At 39.3% G+C, this 20,828-nt stretch overlaps 1 protein-coding gene and 1 long non-coding RNA gene across 6 annotated transcripts in view; one reads left to right on the forward strand and one right to left on the reverse strand.

The window, feature by feature from the left end:
• Positions 1 to 15,866, reverse strand: part of LOC129658898 (uncharacterized) — a 37,835-nt gene extending 21,969 nt beyond the window's left edge. Inside the window, exons 1-2 of the long non-coding RNA XR_008717566.1 lie at positions 15,730 to 15,866; positions 13,070 to 13,148 (exon numbers count right to left, since the gene is read on the reverse strand). This is a non-coding gene — a long non-coding RNA (uncharacterized LOC129658898). The remainder of the gene's footprint in view (positions 1 to 13,069; positions 13,149 to 15,729) is intronic.
• Positions 15,431 to 20,828, forward strand: part of CASD1 (CAS1 domain containing 1) — a 55,321-nt gene continuing 49,923 nt past the window's right edge. The window contains exon 1 of one of the 5 annotated variants that reach the window (XM_055589744.1): positions 15,431 to 15,812. Coding sequence is in view for 3 of the 5 variants with exons in the window: in XM_055589742.1 (XP_055445717.1) it covers positions 16,329 to 16,890 (562 nt within the window). In the remaining 2 variants the exon portion in view is untranslated. Of the gene's footprint in view, positions 15,813 to 15,888; positions 16,011 to 16,295; positions 16,891 to 20,828 lie in introns of those variants that run through there. The other 4 variants (XM_055589743.1, XM_055589742.1, XM_055589741.1 and 1 more) reach the window with 4 other exon arrangements.

Raw genomic sequence — 20,828 nt, forward strand, 5'->3', positions numbered from 1 at the left:
GATCTTTGACGTCTCCTTCCCACTCACTACTACATCTGAGCAACTACCAGTTGCATAGTTTCTACTCCCAAAGCAGATCTCAAGTCTGCTTTGCCTCCTTTTCCCATTATTAAGCCAGTCAAGCTCACAGTAGGGAAAAAATTATGCTTCAATGTAAAAGAGTATGTACTATTTAGATCACATCTTTCCAGGTTTCCGATTCTAGCCTTTCATTATTCTTGAGTTATCTTACAGCTCTGTAAGTTGTAGATAACTGGTAACAATGCACAATATTTATTGTCTATAATTGTGCAAGTTCTACCTGGTGGAGAGTCAACTAACTTTCCACCCTTCCCACCTGCCCCCTTGAGGCCAATATTACTTTGATTTGCATATTTATTTCACTATTCCTGATTTGCAAATATCTTTTTCTTAAATCCTGCCTTGAACTTATAATACCTCAACAGTTTCCCATTAATGAGTTAAAATTTTGAAATCTACTTATTCTTATATCTGTGTGAAAGCTGTAATTTTACCTTTTAAAAAAGAAGTATAGTTTAACTCATTCAGCAAAATTTAACACTTTTTAACACTCAAGGTTATCAGTTAACATGGCCCCTCTGCCCATCCTACTCCCCATGTAAATTGTTTGATATCAAAATAGCCTAAATCATTGTTCCTGAGTAAACCATAGAAACTCTTTGTTTCTTTGTTCTGGTTCTTGGCCAAGTCTATTCATCTATTCATGTCTTGTCTAACTCCACAGCTGCACCCATGGACCAAGTCGATACACTGGACCACTGGGACAGTCTTGATTTCATAGTCAAGAAGGCATCTTGTGTACATTTATGCACAGTCAACAATTTTTTCCTCATTGTAACAACAGTATTTGGGAATCTGCTTTTATGATCTCATCATTAGGGGATCTCACTCAGAATATAATGGGGAACAGTTAGGTGAGGAAGTCTGATTCTGAAGCAGGCGGATTCTTTACCAGCTGAGCTACCAGGGAAGCCCTAATTAAATCTTTAACATCAACTCATTTTTAGATCTGTGTGAAAGTTGTAATTTTACCTTTTAAAAAAAGAAGCACAGTTTAACACATTCAGCAAAGATACACTTGTACTTTTTGACAAGGTTCGGGGTTATCAGTTAACATGGCCCCTCTGCCCATCCTACTCCCCATGTAAATTCTTTGATATCAAAACAGCCTAAATCATTGTTCCTGAGTAAACCATAGACACTTTTTGTTTCTTTTTTCTGGTTCTTGGCCAAGTCTATTCATCTAGTCAAGTCTTGTCTAACTTTACAGCTGTACCCATGGACCAAGTTGATACACTGGACCACTGGGACAGTCTTGATTTCATAGTCAAGAAAGCATCTTGTGTTCATTTATGCACAGTCAACAATTTTTTCCTCATTGTAACAATGGTATTTGGGAATCTGCTTTTATGATCTCATCATTAGGTGATCTCGCTCAGAATATAATGGGGAACAAACAGGCAAGAGATGATAAAGAGTCTGGTTTGCCAGCATTTGTTTGTTGAGGAGTATATGTGAATTGTACTCAGTCAAGAAAGCATTTTATGCTCTCTGAAAGTAGAACATCCCTTGAGATCTGCTTTAATGAGTATTTATGGTTCTGCATTTAATGTTAATCTATGATTGAACCTGTGGAACTGAAGCTGCAATCTCTCAGCAAGTCTGTGTATGTCACTGAGAAAGACCTTTGCCTCTCATCATTTTTGATGTTTTCCTGTCTCTAGAATATATAAACTATTAAGTCTCTCAAATACAAATAGTGCCATTCTAATTGGCTCAGAAAGAAAAATAAGCACTTATATAACTTTATTATTCCCATATTTCTCAGGAAATAAAGAAATCAAACTTGTAAAACTAGGTTTTAAAATGAATCTTATAGAAAGCTCAAAATCAGAAGCAGGTCAATATAAAAACTTAAGTTCATGTAATAAGGCTTAATCTTTTATAAACAAGGCTGGTTTAATAACTTTTGGGTTGAAAACAGCAATGATGCTCCCTTGGTTTTATCAATGTGGTCTTCTGAGTTTATTGCTGCATAACAATATTAGCACAAACTTCTCAGCTTAAAGCAATGGACATTTATTAAACTCACGGTTTCTGTTTATCAATCAAAGTTAATTTTATTAGGCCCACTGCAGTAAGGGAGAACACTACCTTGAGAGATTCTAAGGACGTCTCAAATGGGGAGACTGGGGAAGGACTTGGGGATCTGGGCTTAAATGGTTGAAGTCAGGACAGTCCTTGACATAATAGTTTAGGATTGAGAGACAAAGAAAGTTAGCTTCTTGACATGTGTCTTAACAATGTTTTTTATAAGCTACCTATTTGGCCAAGTGAGCAGTCTATTATCCTGACAGGAGATAGAGCTGTCTGGCCAGATGGACAAACTATACAGATAAATAGCTTTTCAGGAATTTCCTGAAGCAAGTAGTGAAACTGTTAATTGGCTACAGCTTTTATATTCCTGGACAAGAATGTCCTGGAACAAATATTAGGTCAAACTGATACAGAGGATCTCAGTTCTCAGTCCCAATCATTAAGCTATGTAAATACAAATGGTCTACATAAATTCTTAAATTATAATTCTGATAAGTGATTTTCTAAATAGTTACATGTCAACTTAAGATCCTTATTTAATCCTAAAACCTTAGATTATGATTTTCTTCCCACTTAGGTCCCCACAGAGCACTGAGTTCCTTGTGCTATACAACAGGTTCTCACTAGTTATCTATTTTATAAATTTGCATGCTCAGTCACATCCGATTCTTTGCGACCCCATGGACTGCAGCTTGCCAGGCTTCTCTGCCTATGGAATTTTCCAGGCAAGAATACTGGAGTGGGTTGCCATTTCCTCTTCCAGGGATCTTCCTGACCCAGGGATCAGATCTGCAACTCCTGTGTCTCCTGCGTTGGCAGGTGGATTCTTTACCACTAAGCCACCTGGGAAGACCATTTTATACACAGTAGTGTATATATGTCAATCCCAATCTCCCAGTTTATCTTACCCCCACTTCCCTCCTTAGTATCCATACATTTATTTTCTATATCCTGTGTCTCTGTTCCTGCTTTGCAAAAATATCATTTTTCTAGATTCCACATGTAAGTGATTTGCTTTTCTCTCTCTGACTTACTTCACTCTGTATGACTGTCTCTAGGTCTAGACACATCTCTGCAAATTGCACAATTTCATTCCTTTTTATGGTTTAGTAATATTCCACTGTATATTCTACCGTACCACATCTTATTTATTCCTGTGTTGATGGACATGGGCGTTCCTTTCACATCCTGGTTATTGTAAATAGTGCTGCAATGAACACTGGGATACAAGTACCTTTCTGAATTATGGTTTTTCTCCGAGTTTATGCCCAGGAATGGGATTGCTGGGTCATATGATTGTTCTATTTTTTGTATTTTAATGAATCTTCATACTGTTCTCCATAGTGGTTGGATCAATTTATATTTCCATGGATAGTATAAAAGGGTTCCCTTTTCTCCACACCTCTCCAACATTTATTGTTTGTATATTTTTTTGATGATGGGCATTCTGACCAGGGTGACGTGATACTTCAGTGTAGTTTTGATTTGCAATTTTCTAATAATTAGTAATGCTGAACATTTTTTCATGTGTTTGTTGGCCATCTGTATATCTTTTTTGGAGAAAAGTCTATTTAGTTCTTCCATCCATTTTTTAATTTTTATTTTTTTATATTGAGCTGTTTGTATATTTTGGAGATTAACCCCTTGTTAGTTGCTTCACTTGCAAATGTTTTCTCCCATTCTTGTCTTTCATCTTGTTTGTAGTTGTCCTTTGCTCTGCTTTGAGTTTATTTTTGTGTATGGTGTTAGGAGAATGTTCTGATTGCATTCTTTTAGAATCTAGATGTAGCTATCTAGTTTTCCCAGCACCACTTAGTGAAAAGACTGTCTTTTCTCCATTGTATATTCTTGCCTTCTGTGGCATAGATTAGGTGGCCATAGGTGCATGGGTTTATCTCTGGGCTTTCTCTTGTTATCTTGCTCCATCAATCTATATTTCTGTTTTTGTGCCAGTATCATACTGTCTTGATAACTGTAGCTTTGTAGTATAGTCTGAAGTCAGGGAGCCTGATTCCTCCCACTCTGTTTTTCTGTCTCAAGATTGCTTTGGTTACCCAGAGAATTTTGCATTTCCATGAAAATTATAAGATTTTTTTGTCTTAATTCTGTGAAAAGTGCCATTGGTAATTTGACAGGGATTGCACTGAATCTGTGTATTTTGGGGGGTAGCACAGTCAGTTTTTTCACAATATTGGATCTTCCAGTCCAAGAATATGATATGTTTTTCCATCTGTTTGTGTCATCTTTGGTTTCTTTCATCAGTATCTTATAGTTTTCTGCATACAGGTCTTTTTTCTCCCTAGGTAGATTTATTCCTAGGCATTTCATTTTTTTTGTTGCAATGGTAAATGGGATTGTTTCCTTAATTTCTTTCTGATCTTTTGTATGAAAAAGATTTCTATGTATTAACTTTGTATCCTGCAACTTTACCAAATTCATTGGTTAGCTCTAAAAGTAGAACCTGGACTATTCTTAAATCATGGAGAAGGAAATGGCAACCCATTCCAGTATGCTTGCCTGGAGAGTCCCATGGACAGACGAGCCTGGTGGGCTATGGTCCATGTGGTCGCAGAGTCGGACACGACTGGAACACACAACACATTCTTAAATCAAGTTCTTTAATGAATAACCTTGGACACATAGAAAATCTCTAAGTGAGTGAAATATTAAACTGAAATGTGGTCACCCAACATATATATATATTGTATACATATGTATACTATATATATATGTATGTGTGTATATATATATGTGTGTGTGTGTGTGTGTGTTTGTTTCTTATAGTGGCTAAATATGTTGGCCATGATAGTGATTATATTTATTTTGCTAATTTATAAAGGTGAAAATGGATGTAGGGGACTGTAGAGGGTTTTATGTGTGTATTTATGAGTTTTGTTAATTTGATGTGTATGAGATTCTTTGACACTCCTTTCCAGTTTTCTCTGTGAAACAGAAGTCAGTTAATTTGACTGAGAGTCATGAACCACATAGGTAGTCAAAGACTGCTAAAGCAATAGTAGCAGAAAATTACAACTGAATGTAAGATAGTGATATGTGTTTTTGTTTTCAAGAAAAGGAGACTAGTCTTGTCTTTGAAACTCTGGTTTTTCCTTAATACAAAAAAGGATTGTGTAAGAAAATTTTTGAATATAGAAAAGTACATACATTGGCAGGAAAAAACTGTATTTGTCTCAAACTAGAAATAATGAAATGGATTCAAATTTTGACAAAGTTCACTGAGTCTTGCTGGGTTTATTTATAAGAAAATTTAAAATGTAGGGCAGGGAGTTCATGAATCCTTTACTGCTAAATATAATATTAATGTAAATAATGGAATTTTAATAATAGAATTCTAATGTAAATATAGAATTTTATTTTCTATATATTAAAAGTTCAAGTTTATCTTGAACTCTTTAGTCTTCTCTTTACAAGGGGTAGTAAGTAGCTACTCTTTTACATTCTGTGTGATCTGTCTGCATTTTGGAAATTCCACATCCTAACACAACAGTTTTCTGAAGACTTTGTCAAGTACTTTATTATTAGGCAACAAAAACATAATACTCCTCATTTCTGAAAAAGCTAAGATTCCTTTCAATTGTGTTGCTTTCTTCTTATTTAGAATATTGTATTGTATTGTCAGTTTGCTTAACAGTTAGCCAACTTACTGTTTCTCAGGCACATTTGATCCTGTCTTAATACATTACCTAATGTCCTCTGAGAACTCTCTTGATTTTGCTTTCCCACAATAGCTTATATGCAGAAAAATAAAATTTTCAGGATTTTCATTACAAATAAAACTTCTTTGAAATTCTCCATAAGATCCCTGGAAATTCATGACGATTTATTCTTTTGCTTTATAAAAAGAGGTGATGCCCCCAAATTGTTTTCTTGACATGTTCTGTACTTCTAGATTAGCTCAACTATATTGTAAGAACCAATCAAAAGAGTGGTCAAGTTATAGGGTAAATTTCTATATAGACAAAATATTATTCACATATATATTTTGGAGACAGTATGCATTATAAAATGAATTGGAAGGTCCTGGAGATTTCTCGGTGCTGTCATTGTCTATAACATGTTCTTACTCCCAGGAAAAACACTGATCAAATTCTTACAAAAAATTACATACTACATTTAGTAAAGAATTTTACTGTCTTCGGCTTTGACATTGTTAGTTACCACGATATATTAACCATAATCATTTAGTCTCATTGACAGATGACTCCTATTATCTTCTGATGCTTGTCAAAAGGCTCACAGGTTAAAATTTTAATATTCAACAAAGGACAATCTCAGAATCTCATGGGAAAGAATACACTTTGTACTCTTAATTGATGATAGTTCAATGAATAGGCTCATGAGTAACAACTTTCGAGCACAAAGATGACATTGCTTGCACAACTGTCAGATATATTTGGGAATGAGTTGAGATTTTCAAGACTCTTTTCTTTTTTCAGAGTGAGATGACTTCATGAAAGCAGACTGATGACCCAAGATACAGCAGAACAAGAAATATGTACATAAAGCTAAATGAATTGATACGGGAAGTTTAACTATAGTTATTTGGTTTGGAATACTGACAGCATTTATTTGTTAACTGTCTATTTTCTGATGCTTTTGTGAAGAAGTACTTTACTTGGCATTAACAATTTATGTCTAGCTCTCTAACTCTCAACATCAAATGTAACTTTCAACATAAAATGAAACATTAAAAAAAATAGCTCCTAGCTTTCAGTGCCTCCTTCAGAATTTAGAACCAAATATCTTTACTGAGTCTCCAAAGTTACTTGCATAGGTCAAAAAGCAGCTGTCTTCCTTTCAGTTCAGTTCAGTCGCTCAGTCCTGTCCGACTCTTTGCAACCCCATAGACTGCGGCACGCCAGGCCTCCCTGTCCATCACCAACTCCCAGAGTTTACTCAAACTCATGTCCATTGAGTCGGTGATGCCATCGAACCATCTCATCCTCTGTCATCCCCTGCTTCTCCCACCTTCAATCTTTCCCAGCATCAGGGTCTTTTCACGTGAGTCAGCTCTTCACATCAGGTGGCCAAGTTTCAGCTTCAGCATCAATCCTTCCAATGAATATTCAGGACTGATTTCCTTTAGGATGGACTGGATGGATCTCCTTGCAGTCCAAGGGACTCTCAAGAGTCTTCTCCAACACCACAGTTCAAAAGCATCAATTCTTCGGTGCTCAGCTTTCTTTATAGTCCAGCTCTCACATCCATACATGATTACTGGAAAAACCATAGCCTTAACTAGACGGATCTTTGTTGGCAAAGTAATGTCTCTGCTTTTTAATATGCTATCTAGGTTGGTCATAACTTTTCTTCCAAGGAGTAAGCATCTTTTAATTTCATGGCTGCAATCACCATGTGCAGGGATTTTGGAGCCCCAAAAAATAAAGTCTGAAACTGTTTCCACTGTTTCTCCATCTATTTCCCATGAACTGATGGGACCAGATGCCATGATCTTAGTTTTCTGAATGTTGAGCTTTAAGCCAACTTTTTCACTCTCCTCTTTCACTTTCATCAAGAGGCTCTTTAGTTCTTCTTCACTTTCTGACATAATGGTGGTGTCATCTGCATAGCTGAGGTTATTGATATTTCTACCGGCAATCTTGATTCCAGCTTGTGCTTCTTCCAGCCCAGCATTTCTCATGATGTATTCTGCATATAAGTTAAATAAGCAGGGTGACAATATACAGCCTTGACGTACTCCTTTTCCTATTTGAAACCAGTCTGTTGTTCCATGTCCAGTTCTAACTGTTGCTTCTTGACCTGCATACAGATTTCTCAAGAGGCAGTCAGGTGGTCTGGTATTCCCATTTCTTGAAGAATTTTCCACAGTTTATTGTGATCCACAGGGTCAAAGGCTTTGGCATAGTCAATAAAGCAGAAATAGATGTTTTTCTGGAACTCTCTTGCTTTTTTGATGATCCAGTGGATGTTGGCAATTTGATCTCTGGTTCCTCTTCCTTTCACCAGGTATCAAATTCTTATTAAAAGATTATGTCTTGCACCCCAACACTGAAGATTTTGACACCATCATACAAAGTCATACCTGGGAGTCATATTTGAAAATAAATTACAATCAGATATGGACATCTCATCATTAACAAGCAAGTGTTGTATTTTATATGTGAAAGCAATGCCTACAATCCCACCTAAAAAAACTAGGCTGGTACCTATTTTATGGTTAAAGCCCCACAAGTCAGAAGCAACAGACTTACTGCTGGCCAGGAACTTCAGCATACTTGGAACATAAAGTGGAAAAGAGTTCACCAGAATCTATAAGCCATGAGTGAAATAGGTTTTCTTGGGCTTGGGTGGATAGGTTTTCTTGGGCTTGGTTTCCTAATCTTAGGATAGAAGAAAATAATAGATCCTTTTAAATTATTTGAATCTTACATTTCTTAATGGAAAAACTCAGCAGAATTTAATTCTTTGGCTCTACGGTTGCTCAGTACTGAACCCTCAAGTAGGCATACACAGACAGTTAATACCTTTGGCTGAACTACGTAAACAACCACTCCAATGCATAATGAATCCAGCGTTTTGTGTGTGCGATCAAAAATAGATCTCTAAAGGTTATTTATGATCAAAAGAACAGACTGTTAAGCAGAAATTATTAAAAATTTATAAATAAGGCAAAAGATGGGTGATAGGACCTCTCATTATCATACTGGAGTATTATCTAACAGACTAAACCAAAGATTATTTAATTATCTAAAGGACTGTATCTATGTTTGACTGGGCTATTTTCTATTAATTAAACACTCAGTCTCCATGACACAGATGCTAGCCAGTAGAGAACAAATTTAAGAAAACTTCTGGCAAATTTACCAGTGACAGTGAACTTTGAAGGAAGAAAGAATTTTTTATTAAGCATCACCTAAGTGTCAAAAACTATACATTACTCATTTAGTCATAAAAACAACCTTGAGTGATAGGTCTTATTATCCTCTTTTTACAAGTAAGAAAGTTGAAGTTCAACAGGTAAAACAATTTGCCACAGTGTTTAGCTAGTAAATGGTGGATCCAGGTGTCAAACCCCGAATGTTCTTTCAAAGCCTAAGCTTTTCTTTTTTTTTTTACTACATTATTCTACGCCCATAGTAAAAACTTTCCACTAACAACCACAAAGTTATACCTGCCACTTCTGCAAACCAAAAATGATATCTAAATGTCACCTCAAAAAATATGCTAGTTAGAAAAGCAGAATTTCATGATGGGAAATGTAAGTTTATATTCTGTGTGCACAGAGTAAAAGACCTATGAGTCATCTCCTGCAACCCACTAAGTATTTAGTTGAAGACTGCTCTTTATCATCTAGCTAGATGGCAATTAGAAGCCTGTGAGACAAAGTATCCCTTAGGAAAAACTGGCTAAAGAATAAATCATTTAAAGTGCTTTACAGATATTACCTAATACATTTTCACACAACTCTGTGAGTTCCACAGCATTATACATGAAGCGATCCTAATTTGTTTATGGACGTTCAAAGGTGAGAGTGTGTAAAGTGGAAGGCCAGAACACTGCTAACAACATTAGACTTACCTGAGGCCTTGGGCAGTTTTGTCTGTTTCAGCTGAGACACCACTAAGTCAATTAACCTCTACTGTTTTCCTTAACCTGTTTAATGAAAATGTCAGTACCACTTGGGCCAGAAGGCTGTGTGAAACAAACCAGGCAGGTCATTTAGAATTTTTTTCTTCTCTTTAAGTAGCCCCACTTTGATCTGATCAATGGTTAACATCCTGCACCCTAGAAACAAAGGGGAGATATTCATATTTGCCTTCCCTAAGGGATTTTTTCAAAGCAGCGAACTGTGAATTTCCAGCTAATTTAAAATAGCTACTCTACAGAAAGGAGAATTTGTCTCAGCCACTGAGTAAGACTCAGGGCAAAATTATTGTTATACTATCATCCTTGTCTCCCTTTATTTGTTAACTGTTGATAGGAAACTGATTTCACCTAAGAAAAACCTCTGTAATTTGGGAATAAAGTGGATGATACATGTTTCTGTCCTGGAGAAAGGGTATTGAAGATGGCAGAGGCGTAGGGCAGAATTTCACATGTGAAAATTTAATATGTATTGGATTGTCTGGGCTTTGATGTAAGTAAGAAGAAACTGAAGAACTGTTCTGACAATCTTTCCCACGTAGGTAAGTGATCCCTGAAGCCACCAGTTGCTCAAGCAGAAACAGAAATCACCCGATTCTCTTCCTCCCTTATCTTCCCACAGGCAATCCACTGGCATGTTCTGTCAGGTTTTACTGCTAAAACCTCTCTGATCTGTCCACATTTTCCCCCCTATCTCTTCTGCTTTCACCTTTGTGCAAACAGCGAAGTGAATGATTCTACCAAGGTAGGGAATGAAGAGCTTTCTCAATAGTGCAGATAACTGTGGAAAACACCACAACTGGTAGCAGAAGAAAAGTTCAAAGAGACGCTGAAATGGTGTGAGAACCAGAATATAATTGGGGTAAAGAGAGAATTTAGACAGAAAGGACCTGAGACTTTAAAGTTGACTTCGAGCTGTTTCCCAATCAGGATATGTTTCTTACACATGATAGTGAAGACTACAATATTGTATATAAACTTATACTTTATACAATTTCCAAATGATTACTGAGATCTGTATAATTTTTAAGGTGAGATCTTCCAGATTAAAAAAAAAACAACTAAAAGCATGTAATAAAATAACGGTGTAATACTTCATAATTTCTTACTATTTTGTATTAGTTTTTTTGACATTTAAATACACACAAATCAGATATTTGGCTTTTGTTTTGTTTGGGGTACACTCAGTCAAAAAATCAAAAGGCCAATATTAAAATTCATTGTGATAAAAGCAAGTTTCTCAGTCTTGCATAGGAAATTGTTCATTTGTTCAAACAAGCCAAATTCACTTTGGAAAATACATCTGTATCCTATAGTCTTAAAAATTCTAAGAAAGGTGTCTCAATTTTTTCCAATGTTCTTCATTAAAATGATCTTTGATCTGAACTTAAGAAATATTAATATTTATTAAGTTCAAGGCATATTCATGTATTAAAAGATAATTTTTAGAAGAGAATATATATAAAAAAAGAAGAGAATATAGCATGACTTTCATAACATAAAATTAACATGTGTCAAAGCTTTAATTTAATTCACTAATTAATGAATGAACCAGAAGACATTACAATTGGTTCAAAAGAGAATTCAAAGAATCTCATATATCTGGGCATTAGGAATGGTGAAATAAATTTGCTTAACAAATGTAAAACTTCAAAACTGCTCAATATCCACAGAGCAATAATCAACTGAATCCCAATGAGATACAATTTGCATTTCTATGGGCAAGAATCATTTGCATTACTATAAGTATTATATAACTTACAGCAATGCAAAATAATTCAAAGACAATAAAAGACTCAGAAACCGGACAGAAGCAGATAAGCTGGACAATGCCCAATTTCCCATTGAAGACAACCCTAATATCTTGGTCTATTTCTAAGTCTTTCACAAGTTTTCCCTACAAATCAAACAAAACGTACTAATTCCCTGTGCCCCACTGCACAAAATCTGGAGGGGAAAGGAATGAAGAAGAAGGAGATAAACACATTAACTGAGCAGATTACAAGGCACAGTGGGATATAGCCCAAAAGAACTGGTGGTTTCCCAATAAACACAACATGCACAAGGAAGGAAGATATAATACCTACTCTGATTGGGTGCTGTCTGTTGCTGCATGCACACTGAAGCATACCCAGAAACAAAAGTACCATGACAAACCCCGTGCAGGGAAAGAGCCATATTCCCACAAGGAGCCTTGGCGAAGAGGCACAGTGTTGCAGGTCTTTACAGGAGAAAGTTCTTCTGATTGTGTTAATCATTTCACAAAGGATGGTTATATCAAATCATTACTTTGTACCCTATAAACAATTTTATTTGTCAATTATACCTTACTAAGGCTGAAGGAAGGGGTGGGGGGGTGGGAAGGGGGGAAGAAGAAAGGTTTTAAATAAGTAGCATATGAGGTACAGGAGAAAAAGTATTCAAGCTAAGTGAATGATATTAATAGTAAGAAAAAAGCAACACATACATAATGTTTTTTGGCTTATACTTTAGTATGGCTGGATAATATGAGAGCTAAAGAAAGTAGTGTAGGTAAAGTAATAGGAGTAGAAGTCAGTTTTCAAGTATTTAAAGAACGAATAAACAGTTGAGAAAAGATCAGGCCAGAAATTTGACAGTTAAGGGAGAAGAGATTGTGTGGTGAATTAAGGAAGATGCTTTAAATAGGAAGTAATTGAGCTTACACGCTGCATATACAGTGAAGAGGGAGCAGTTTATAGGTAAAAATAAAGAAGGGAAACTTATGATACCAGATTCTCAAATGAAATTTTACTGATACAATCAAGGACAAAGAAGAAAGAAGAGAAAAAAATTTGGGAAAAGAAGAGAAAGAATTTCTCAAGTCAGAATGGAAGTATAGTTAATTACACTGTATTGCATATTTGCAAGTTGCTAAAAGAGTAGATCTTAAAAGTTCTAATCATAAGAAAAAAAATCCTGTAACCATGTATATATGTTGTTATTTAGTCACTCAGTCACGTCCAACTCTTCTGCGACCCCATGAACTGCAGCCTGCCAGGCTCTTCTGCTGGGATTTTCTGGGCAAGAATACTAAAGTGGGTTGCCATTTCCTTCTCCAGAGAATCTTCCCAACCCAGGTATAGAACTCACATCTTCACATCTCTTATATTGCAGGCAGATTCTTTATGTATATATGCATGGTGACAAATGTTAACCAGTTATGATTTTGCAGTATATACAAATATCAAATCACATTGTATGCTAGAAACTAATACAACTCCAAATGTCAATTATACCCAAATTTTAAAATCCCAACAAAATGGACACAGTAGAGCAGGAACAGTTTATATCAAAATATTTTCACCTCAGAACTGTGCTTCTCCTATGGTGCTGGTCCTTTTCGAACCTGTTTGCTCTCTTCTTTATCCTCATGACCTCCTGTGCTACAACAGGAAATAGATATTTGGTTAAAAAGGAAAAAAAAAATAGAAGGGCAGGAGTAAAGTGTGGTCAGTATTTTTCATTTTGTCTCCTATTAGATCGTTTCTTTTTTTTTTTTATAATATTAGCATTGAGATAATCTGCTGAGCATTAGTTAACATTCTGGCAAATAAACATGGAGCCACTAACTAGTTTTTAGCATTATTATATTTAAGAAAGTTCAGTCTGGTTAGAGGAATGGCAGGAAGCTGTAAGATTGAATTTTTGAGCCAGACATGAGGGAGAAAAGTTTAAAGGATAAAAAGTTCCAGCAAGATATCATGCCTTAAGCAAGGCAACAACCAGGGAATGGAGAGGAGGCAACATATTTGAGTTATTTAGAAGAGAGAATGGGAGTAGAGCAAGTGAAGACTGAAAAGTCAACACTATCCTTCCTAGAGCTTGTCAGAGAAGGAACTAGATGGAGAGTTAAACACAAAGAAACACAGTCCACGGATGGGCTTCACTAACAAAATAAAGTTATTAGTAGAAGGGAAATGTCCAGGAGAGACAAAGAGTTTAAAGAAGACACAGAAAGAGAATGACTGACATAGGGATAACTGATGGGGTCATCAACACTCCCAAGAAAGGGGGACAGGAAGAGATTCAGAGCAGAGAAGGATTAGCTTTAAACTGGAGGGAAAGCTATGCAAATGACACCACACTTATGGCAGAAAGTAAAGAACTAAAGAGCCTCTTGATGAAAGTGAAAGAGGAGAGTGGAAAAGTTGGCTTAAAGCTCAACATTCAGAAAACTAAGATCATGGCATCTGGTCCCATCACTTCATAGCAAATAGATGGGGAAACAATGGAAACTTTGTGAGAGACTTTATTTTGGGGGGGCTCCAAAATCACTGCAGATGGTGATTGCAGCCATGAAATTAAAAGACGCTTCCTCCTTGAAAGGAAAGTTATGAGCAACCTACACACCGTATTAAAAAGCAGAGACGTTACTTTGCCAACAAAATCCCGTCTAGTCAAAGCTATGGTTTTTCAGAGTCATGTATGGATGTGAGAGCTGGACTGTAAAGAAAGTGAAAGTGAAAGTGAAGTCGCTCAGTTGTGTCCGACTCTTTGCAACCCCATGGACTGTAGCCCACCAGGCTCCTCATGCCATTTCCTTCTCCAGGGCATCTTCCTGACCCAGGGATCGAACCCAGGTCTCCTGCATTGCAGGCAGACGCTTTAACCTCTGAACCACCAGGGAAGCCTACTATAAAGAAAGCTGAGCGCCAAAGAATAGATGCTTTTGAACTGGGGTGTGGAGAAGACTCTTGAGAGTCCCTTGGACTGCAAGGAGATCCAACCAGTCCATCCTAAAGGAAATCATTCCTGAATATTCATTGGAAGGACTGATGTTGAAGCTGAAACTCCAATACTTAGGCCACCTGATGCGAAGAACTGACTCATTAGAAAAGACCCTGATGCTGGGAAAGACTGAGGGCAGGAGGAGAAGGGGATGACAGAGGATGAGATGGCTGGATGGCATCACTGACTCGATGGACATGAGTTTGAGTAAGCTCCGGAAGTTGGTGATGGACAGGGAGGCCTGGCGTGCTGCAGTCCATGGGGTCACAAAGAGTTGGACACAACTAAGTGGCTTAACTGAACTGGAGGGAAGGAAGGGGGGGCACAAGCTATTCACAACATTTCAGAAAGCCTTCTAGAAATTGCAATTAAATAAAATGTCAAGTTTCTTTACTTTTGGCAGGCATTAAATCAACCCTGCAGGCTAACACTGGTTATCATGTGCTGATCAGAAATTCTAATTTGCTGTTGATGACATCATAGAAATTTCCAAGATGTGATTTGGTAGACTGTATACTGTTAGCAGAGTTATTTATCTGTTTGGGTTTTTTTTTTTTTTTTTGCAATATCTGATTTAATTCTCCCAGCATGTGATCAACCTTGGATCAGAAGAACGACAGCCAAAATTAAGCAACCATTTCCAGGGAACAGTGCCTCGTGTTTGTACACTTATGTAGCTTTATTGCGTATTAGCATTACATCCATGACAGTGATGTATGTGATTTCATTTAAGTGTCAAAAATCTTTCAAGATATGGGGTCCATAGATAAAAACAATAAAAAGACTCCTTGGATGAAAAGAATTGGGATGACAAGATCTCTACAGTCCCATCATATCGAACATTCTATCACTTTAAGAGGGACGTTTAAGTACAAGTTCAGGAATGGCTTAACGGGAAAGTTGCAAAGAACGCCTGAAAACACCCTAACTAATCAGGAACTCACTCAAGCAGAAAAGGAAGCAAATGTAAATAACCATTCCCACATGGAAGGCAGCACAGGGGAACCCAGAAAACTAACGAAATAAATAAAATGGGGGACTAAGGAAGGTTTAACAAAGGCAAAGGAGTGCTCCCTTTTTTGATAACCACATTAACCAACTTCAGGAGCATGAATGATGGTCCCGAGAACACATTTTGACGTCTGGCCCAACCACCTAACCAACGCTCGTGTAAATACAAAAAAAGTGGAGTTCTATTCTCACTGACACCTACATCAAGCGAGGCTCGTTTTGTACCTTCTACTCTGTTCATTCCAGAAGGGAGCGAATTCCAGTGTTCTTGCCTGGTGAATCCCATGGACAGAGGAAGCTGGTGGGCTGTAAGTTCATGGGGTCTCAACGAGTCGGACTTGACTGAAGCGACTGAGCAAGGAAGCACTCTGTACTTTTGATATACTTTCGCTCACTGGAACTGGATAAACCCAGGGCTTCCCCCCCCAACACCCCCCGCCCCCAAGTTTTCAAGAGAAACGGGCTTCCGAGCAGTGAGTTAAGAGTTAAGACTGGTCATCATACAGGTGGGTTGGTGCTAAGGCTGTCCGCAGTGTCTACACCTGGCTTGCATCAGGGGGGCATCCAGACTGACCAGAGAGCCTGACGATAAGCCCCGGTGACTTTGGGGTAGCCTTCGCATCCTGCTAGGCAGGTTTAGGGAGTAGAAAGCTCGTTAAAGGGTGTGTTGCGGAAGGAAGGAGGGGAACGATGTGTGCTTTTCTTCCGGAACGGTACTTCTATTGCCCCAACCTGGGCTCAGGTTGCCGCCAGTAAGCTAATTAAAAGCCCAGGAGTCGCGTTCGGGCCAGGGTGGAAGCCTGGTCCCCTCTCCTCACATCCCCATGTCTCTGCCGCCGCCGCCGCCGCCTGCCTCAGGTGACCCGGTGACCCCTGAGGACAGTCTGGGGTCCGTGACCCCGGAGGACTGGGCAACCGGACCCCCCTCTCAAGCGCAGCCTCTCTTAAGGCAGGAGGCTAAAGGGGAGGAGGAGGAAGGGGAGGAGACAGGCGTCCAGGGCGCCTGGGGGAAAGGCACGGCGGAACAGCGGCGGCGGGGCTGGGGGGAGGCCGCCGAGGCGGCCGCGGCCGAGGAGGGGCAGGTAGAGGCCGGGGGCGCCGCGGGGTCAGCCTCCCCGGCGGGAGGCGCGGGTGGCGGCCGCGAGGGCTGGCGGCGGCTCCTCGACTGGCTGCGGCGGCGGCAGCCCCAGTGCTGCCCCTGTGCGGCGCCCCTTCCCCGCTCCGCCGCACACTGTTGTCATGGAGGAACCAAGATGGCGGCTCTGGCCTACAACTTGGGCAAGCGGGAGATCAACCACTACTTCAGCGTGAGGAGCGCCAAGGTACTGGCGCTGGTGGCCGTACTGCTGCTCGCGGTGTGCCACCTCGCCTCCCGCCGCTACCGAGGTGAGCGGGCCCTCCCCCTGCCCGGGCCGGCCGGGGCGGGAGGAGGCGACGCGGAGGCTGGAGGCCGCCCCCCTCGCCCGACACACGCCCACGCTCACGCGGCCGCCCGCCGGCGCGCCCAGCGGGCGGGGCAGGCGGTACCCCCACGTGCCCCCAGGTGGCCCGGGCGGCGGGCCAGGCGCCCCCGACCGACCGAGCGGACCCCAGTTCAGGCGGCCACGGGTCGAGGGCCCGTGGTCCTGGGCACCGCCCCCCCCACCCCGAGCCGCCACTGCTGGAGTCGTGGGCGCCCGCCCGGGCCGGGGCCAGCGGGTAGCGGGGGTCCCGGCTCCTGCGCGGGCTGGCCCGGGGGAGACGCGGCAGACCCGGGGCTCGCGTGCAGGAGGCGAGCAGGCGGCCCTCGGGGGGCCAGCCCGGGGCGCCTGAAGGCCAAGGCCGCCCGGCACGGGGGCACCTCGTCTCCAAGTGGGCTCGCCCAATTCTGCGCCTTAAGTGCCCGGCTTTTTAGCCTTTGTTTTATCCCGTTTCTGCCCCCTGGAACAGCGGGGCCAAGCTGTTGGACAGCGGCAGGGGCCGCCCCATTTTCTTTTGCGGCCGAGTTGACAGCCGGCAGAAGATGCTCTTGGCCAAATGGAGGAGGTGTCACCCAGGCTTTGTGATTCAGAAACGTTTAAAGGGGTCTGGTTGCACACTTTTTACAAAGTGAAGCTGCTGCCAATATTAGAAAAGAACTTCTGGGTTGACAGGAGTTGAGGTGGGCAATGAAAACAAGTTGGAAGCAGTCTGAGAGGAGGCCTTTGCTGTGGGTTTTGAAATTGGTGCAAAGAGCAAGGAAATATGACCTCAGTATTTCAGAACGTGTTATTTTTCAGTAATCAAGGGATATTTACTTGTCCTTCTTGATTTATTTTTTTTTCCCCTTGATTTTCTCTGTAAGAATGTCACTAGGATAGAGGCTGACAGGCTGAGGGAAATTAACAAAGATAGGATCTCTTGTTTGTGGTTCTTGTAGTTTTGAAGCCATTATCGGGACAGCTCTTGGTGATTGTGACATAACTGGTCAAGAGGTAATGTGTAATAGGTGCACATTTAAGGTGTTTCCCTTTTAGCGTCACGCCTACTTTGGCAAAATATCCAGTAAAGGGGGCACTGGAATCTGAACTCGCTTCTCATTTTAGGAAATCTTTAAAAGTAAAGGATGTTTTGATCAGTTGTGCCGCTTTGTTTTCTCCAATGCTTGAGAGTTAAAAATCTTATACTCTAGTGCTGTACTGGATGAATAGCCCTTTATATAAATACACGAAATCGATTGAAAAAGGTAAATCGCTTATACCCTCTTGGCCTTTCTCCTCCAGCTTCCCATAGATCCCATTCACATGACCTGGCAAGACTTTGGTGCATTTGCTGTAAGAGAAGTCCAACACTTTCATATACAAAATAAAGCGAACGATTTGATGCATTCATTTATTGTCATTTTAAAGAAGATTTTCTGACCACTGACATTTTATGCTATTTTGTTGTAAGATGATAGTAATCTAACTCAATTTTATGTATGTGATAGTGGAGATAACTTTTATAACTGTGTGCTGTGGCCCTCCTATAAGTTAAACATCTAGTCCCCCCACCTCCCTTTTTTAATTGTGCTTTTGTCTTTTGATAATCATGGATCCTAATTGCTATATTTACATTATAAATTTCATCCTTTCAAGATCTGTCCTCCGCAGGGAAAATAGAATGTCAGATGGAACCTTGTGAGTCAGTGTAGCAATCTGGGATTGTTTATAAATCCTCCTCCAGAAGCTCATCAGCAGCTTCTGTAGGTGCTTCCGTGTCTTGAGTGTGAAGCAGTACACCTGGTGTGTGTACATGCCCACGTGAGATGTCACGAACTTGAGACGTGGCGGGGGGCGGAGGGGGAGGGGAGGGCAGGGGGGTGATATGATCTTACCAGAAACTTTTTAGCCAGCCTCATGCTTTAGCAGTGTGAAACAGTCAGATGCAATGCTTTTCACACAAGGATAATCAAACACTTGAATCACAGCATCATAAATCTTTAGAATACAAAAGGACTTTCTTTATATATAGAGGTTTAGGCTGTGTATGAAAATCTCCAGTGCGTGAGTATGGGTTTGCCTCAGGCCAGGAGAGGGAATGCAGTTGAAATACACAGATTCAGTATCTCTTGTTTTACAAACTAAAGAAAGTAAAAAATTGCACACTACAGAAAGCAAAGCTAGGCAAAACTACATGCTATCATTGAGCACCTATCATATGCCGGGTGCTGTTTTACTAAGGGTTTTAAATCTTAACTCATTTTGTCTTTGCAACCAGCCTATGGGTAGATACAATTACTAGATTTCAATCTTCCCACTTCTCGCTTCCACCATTTTTAATATCTGTAATCAAGATGAGTTTTTAAAACTTTGATTGCATGTCAAAGTTTAATTGATAACATTTTTCCTACTGTTATATAAAATAATGGTGTATTTTATAATCAGTGGTCTTAGATTCAGAGAATTGCAGTATTATTTACATTTTAAAGATGAGGCATGAGAGGTTAAGTTGCCTAAAGACACACAATTAATCTGACTGAGCTAGGATTTAAAACCCAGTTAGTCCTGTCTCATACTATTATGTTATATTCTGCCTTTCTGGAGCCTCTTAGACAGTAGTAAAGTATAAAAGGAGTGAGAAAGTGTTTTCTGTCAGAACATGGGTTATCATTTAGAAATACTAATTCAACCTCACAGTGCCAGCCAAGAATTGTCTTATTCATTTTCCAATAAATGGTGATTTTCTAGAAGTTACATGTCTAAAACTTCAAAATCTGACCTGTTTACTTGTTCCTTCAAATCCAGGTTCAGATGTCACCAGCGTAGAAGTAGAAATTAGGAATTCAGTGTTTCTACAGTAAATAGTATAGACTTACCGTCTTGTATTATAATAATTTGTATCTGACTTTCCCACACAAACTCTGAGCTTCCAAGGGTGGTATTTTATTCATCCTTAAATCATCAGAGCTTAACACATAGTAGGAACTCTGTAACAATTATTGGATAAACAGATTTTTGAAGTCCTTATTTCCTTCTCTTTGCCTCCCTGCATTTGGTTCTTTTGGTTTTAATTGAATTTCATGTTCTAAGAACATGTTCTGATCTTAACTTTAGAAAGTAGTGTTTTGTGGGTTTTTTTCATTATTATTTCACATAAAAATGACATTTTAAAAAGTAGTTATTCTTTTAGTTACATTTTTTGTAAATTTTACCATTATGGAATCACAAGATATTAATATTATGATTACAGACTAAAGACACCATTTCTAGGATAAGAAGCCAGTATCAGTAGCCTTAAGAATAGTTCCAATCTGGTTAAATTTAGATTTTCTAATTGATAAAGTTAACTTGCTTCAAATGTCTTAGTTTTGTTGAATTCTAATTCCTTTCTGTCATAGGCATATTTAATGCAAATATGAAATAATACTGCATGGTTTGGAATATGAGTTCAAAGTTTCAGAAATTAAAACAAGAAGCACCGTTAGGTCTCTCAGGCTTTCCCTTCTTTGGCTGCTAGAAAAATCCTGATCTACATGACACCGCTTGTAAAAAGGCACTCCTAGCTTATCTTAAGAAAATTGTAAATGGTGATTTTTCAACACAGACAAGTATAACTTGCTAAGTTTGGGGGCAAATAAAATATTCTGCAGATCACATTGTAAACTTTATGATCTGGTATTTTCATGGTTGATAGTAAGAAACACAGCTTTGTCAAGATGATTCAGTCTAAAGGTGCAGTGTGTCAGAGGTATTCTATTCAATGAAAAATATAAGCCTCAGTTTATTTAGCAGGTCAGGTGTTTTCTTTAGTTCTTTTGTTTTTCAGGGTTTTTTTAACTTGTTTACTTACTTTGTCTGCTCTTAGTATCTTTCTATTATAGAAAA

Source organism: Bubalus kerabau, chromosome 8 (genome assembly GCF_029407905.1).
Source record: "Bubalus kerabau isolate K-KA32 ecotype Philippines breed swamp buffalo chromosome 8, PCC_UOA_SB_1v2, whole genome shotgun sequence".
Classification (NCBI taxonomy): domain Eukaryota; kingdom Metazoa; phylum Chordata; class Mammalia; order Artiodactyla; family Bovidae; genus Bubalus; species Bubalus kerabau.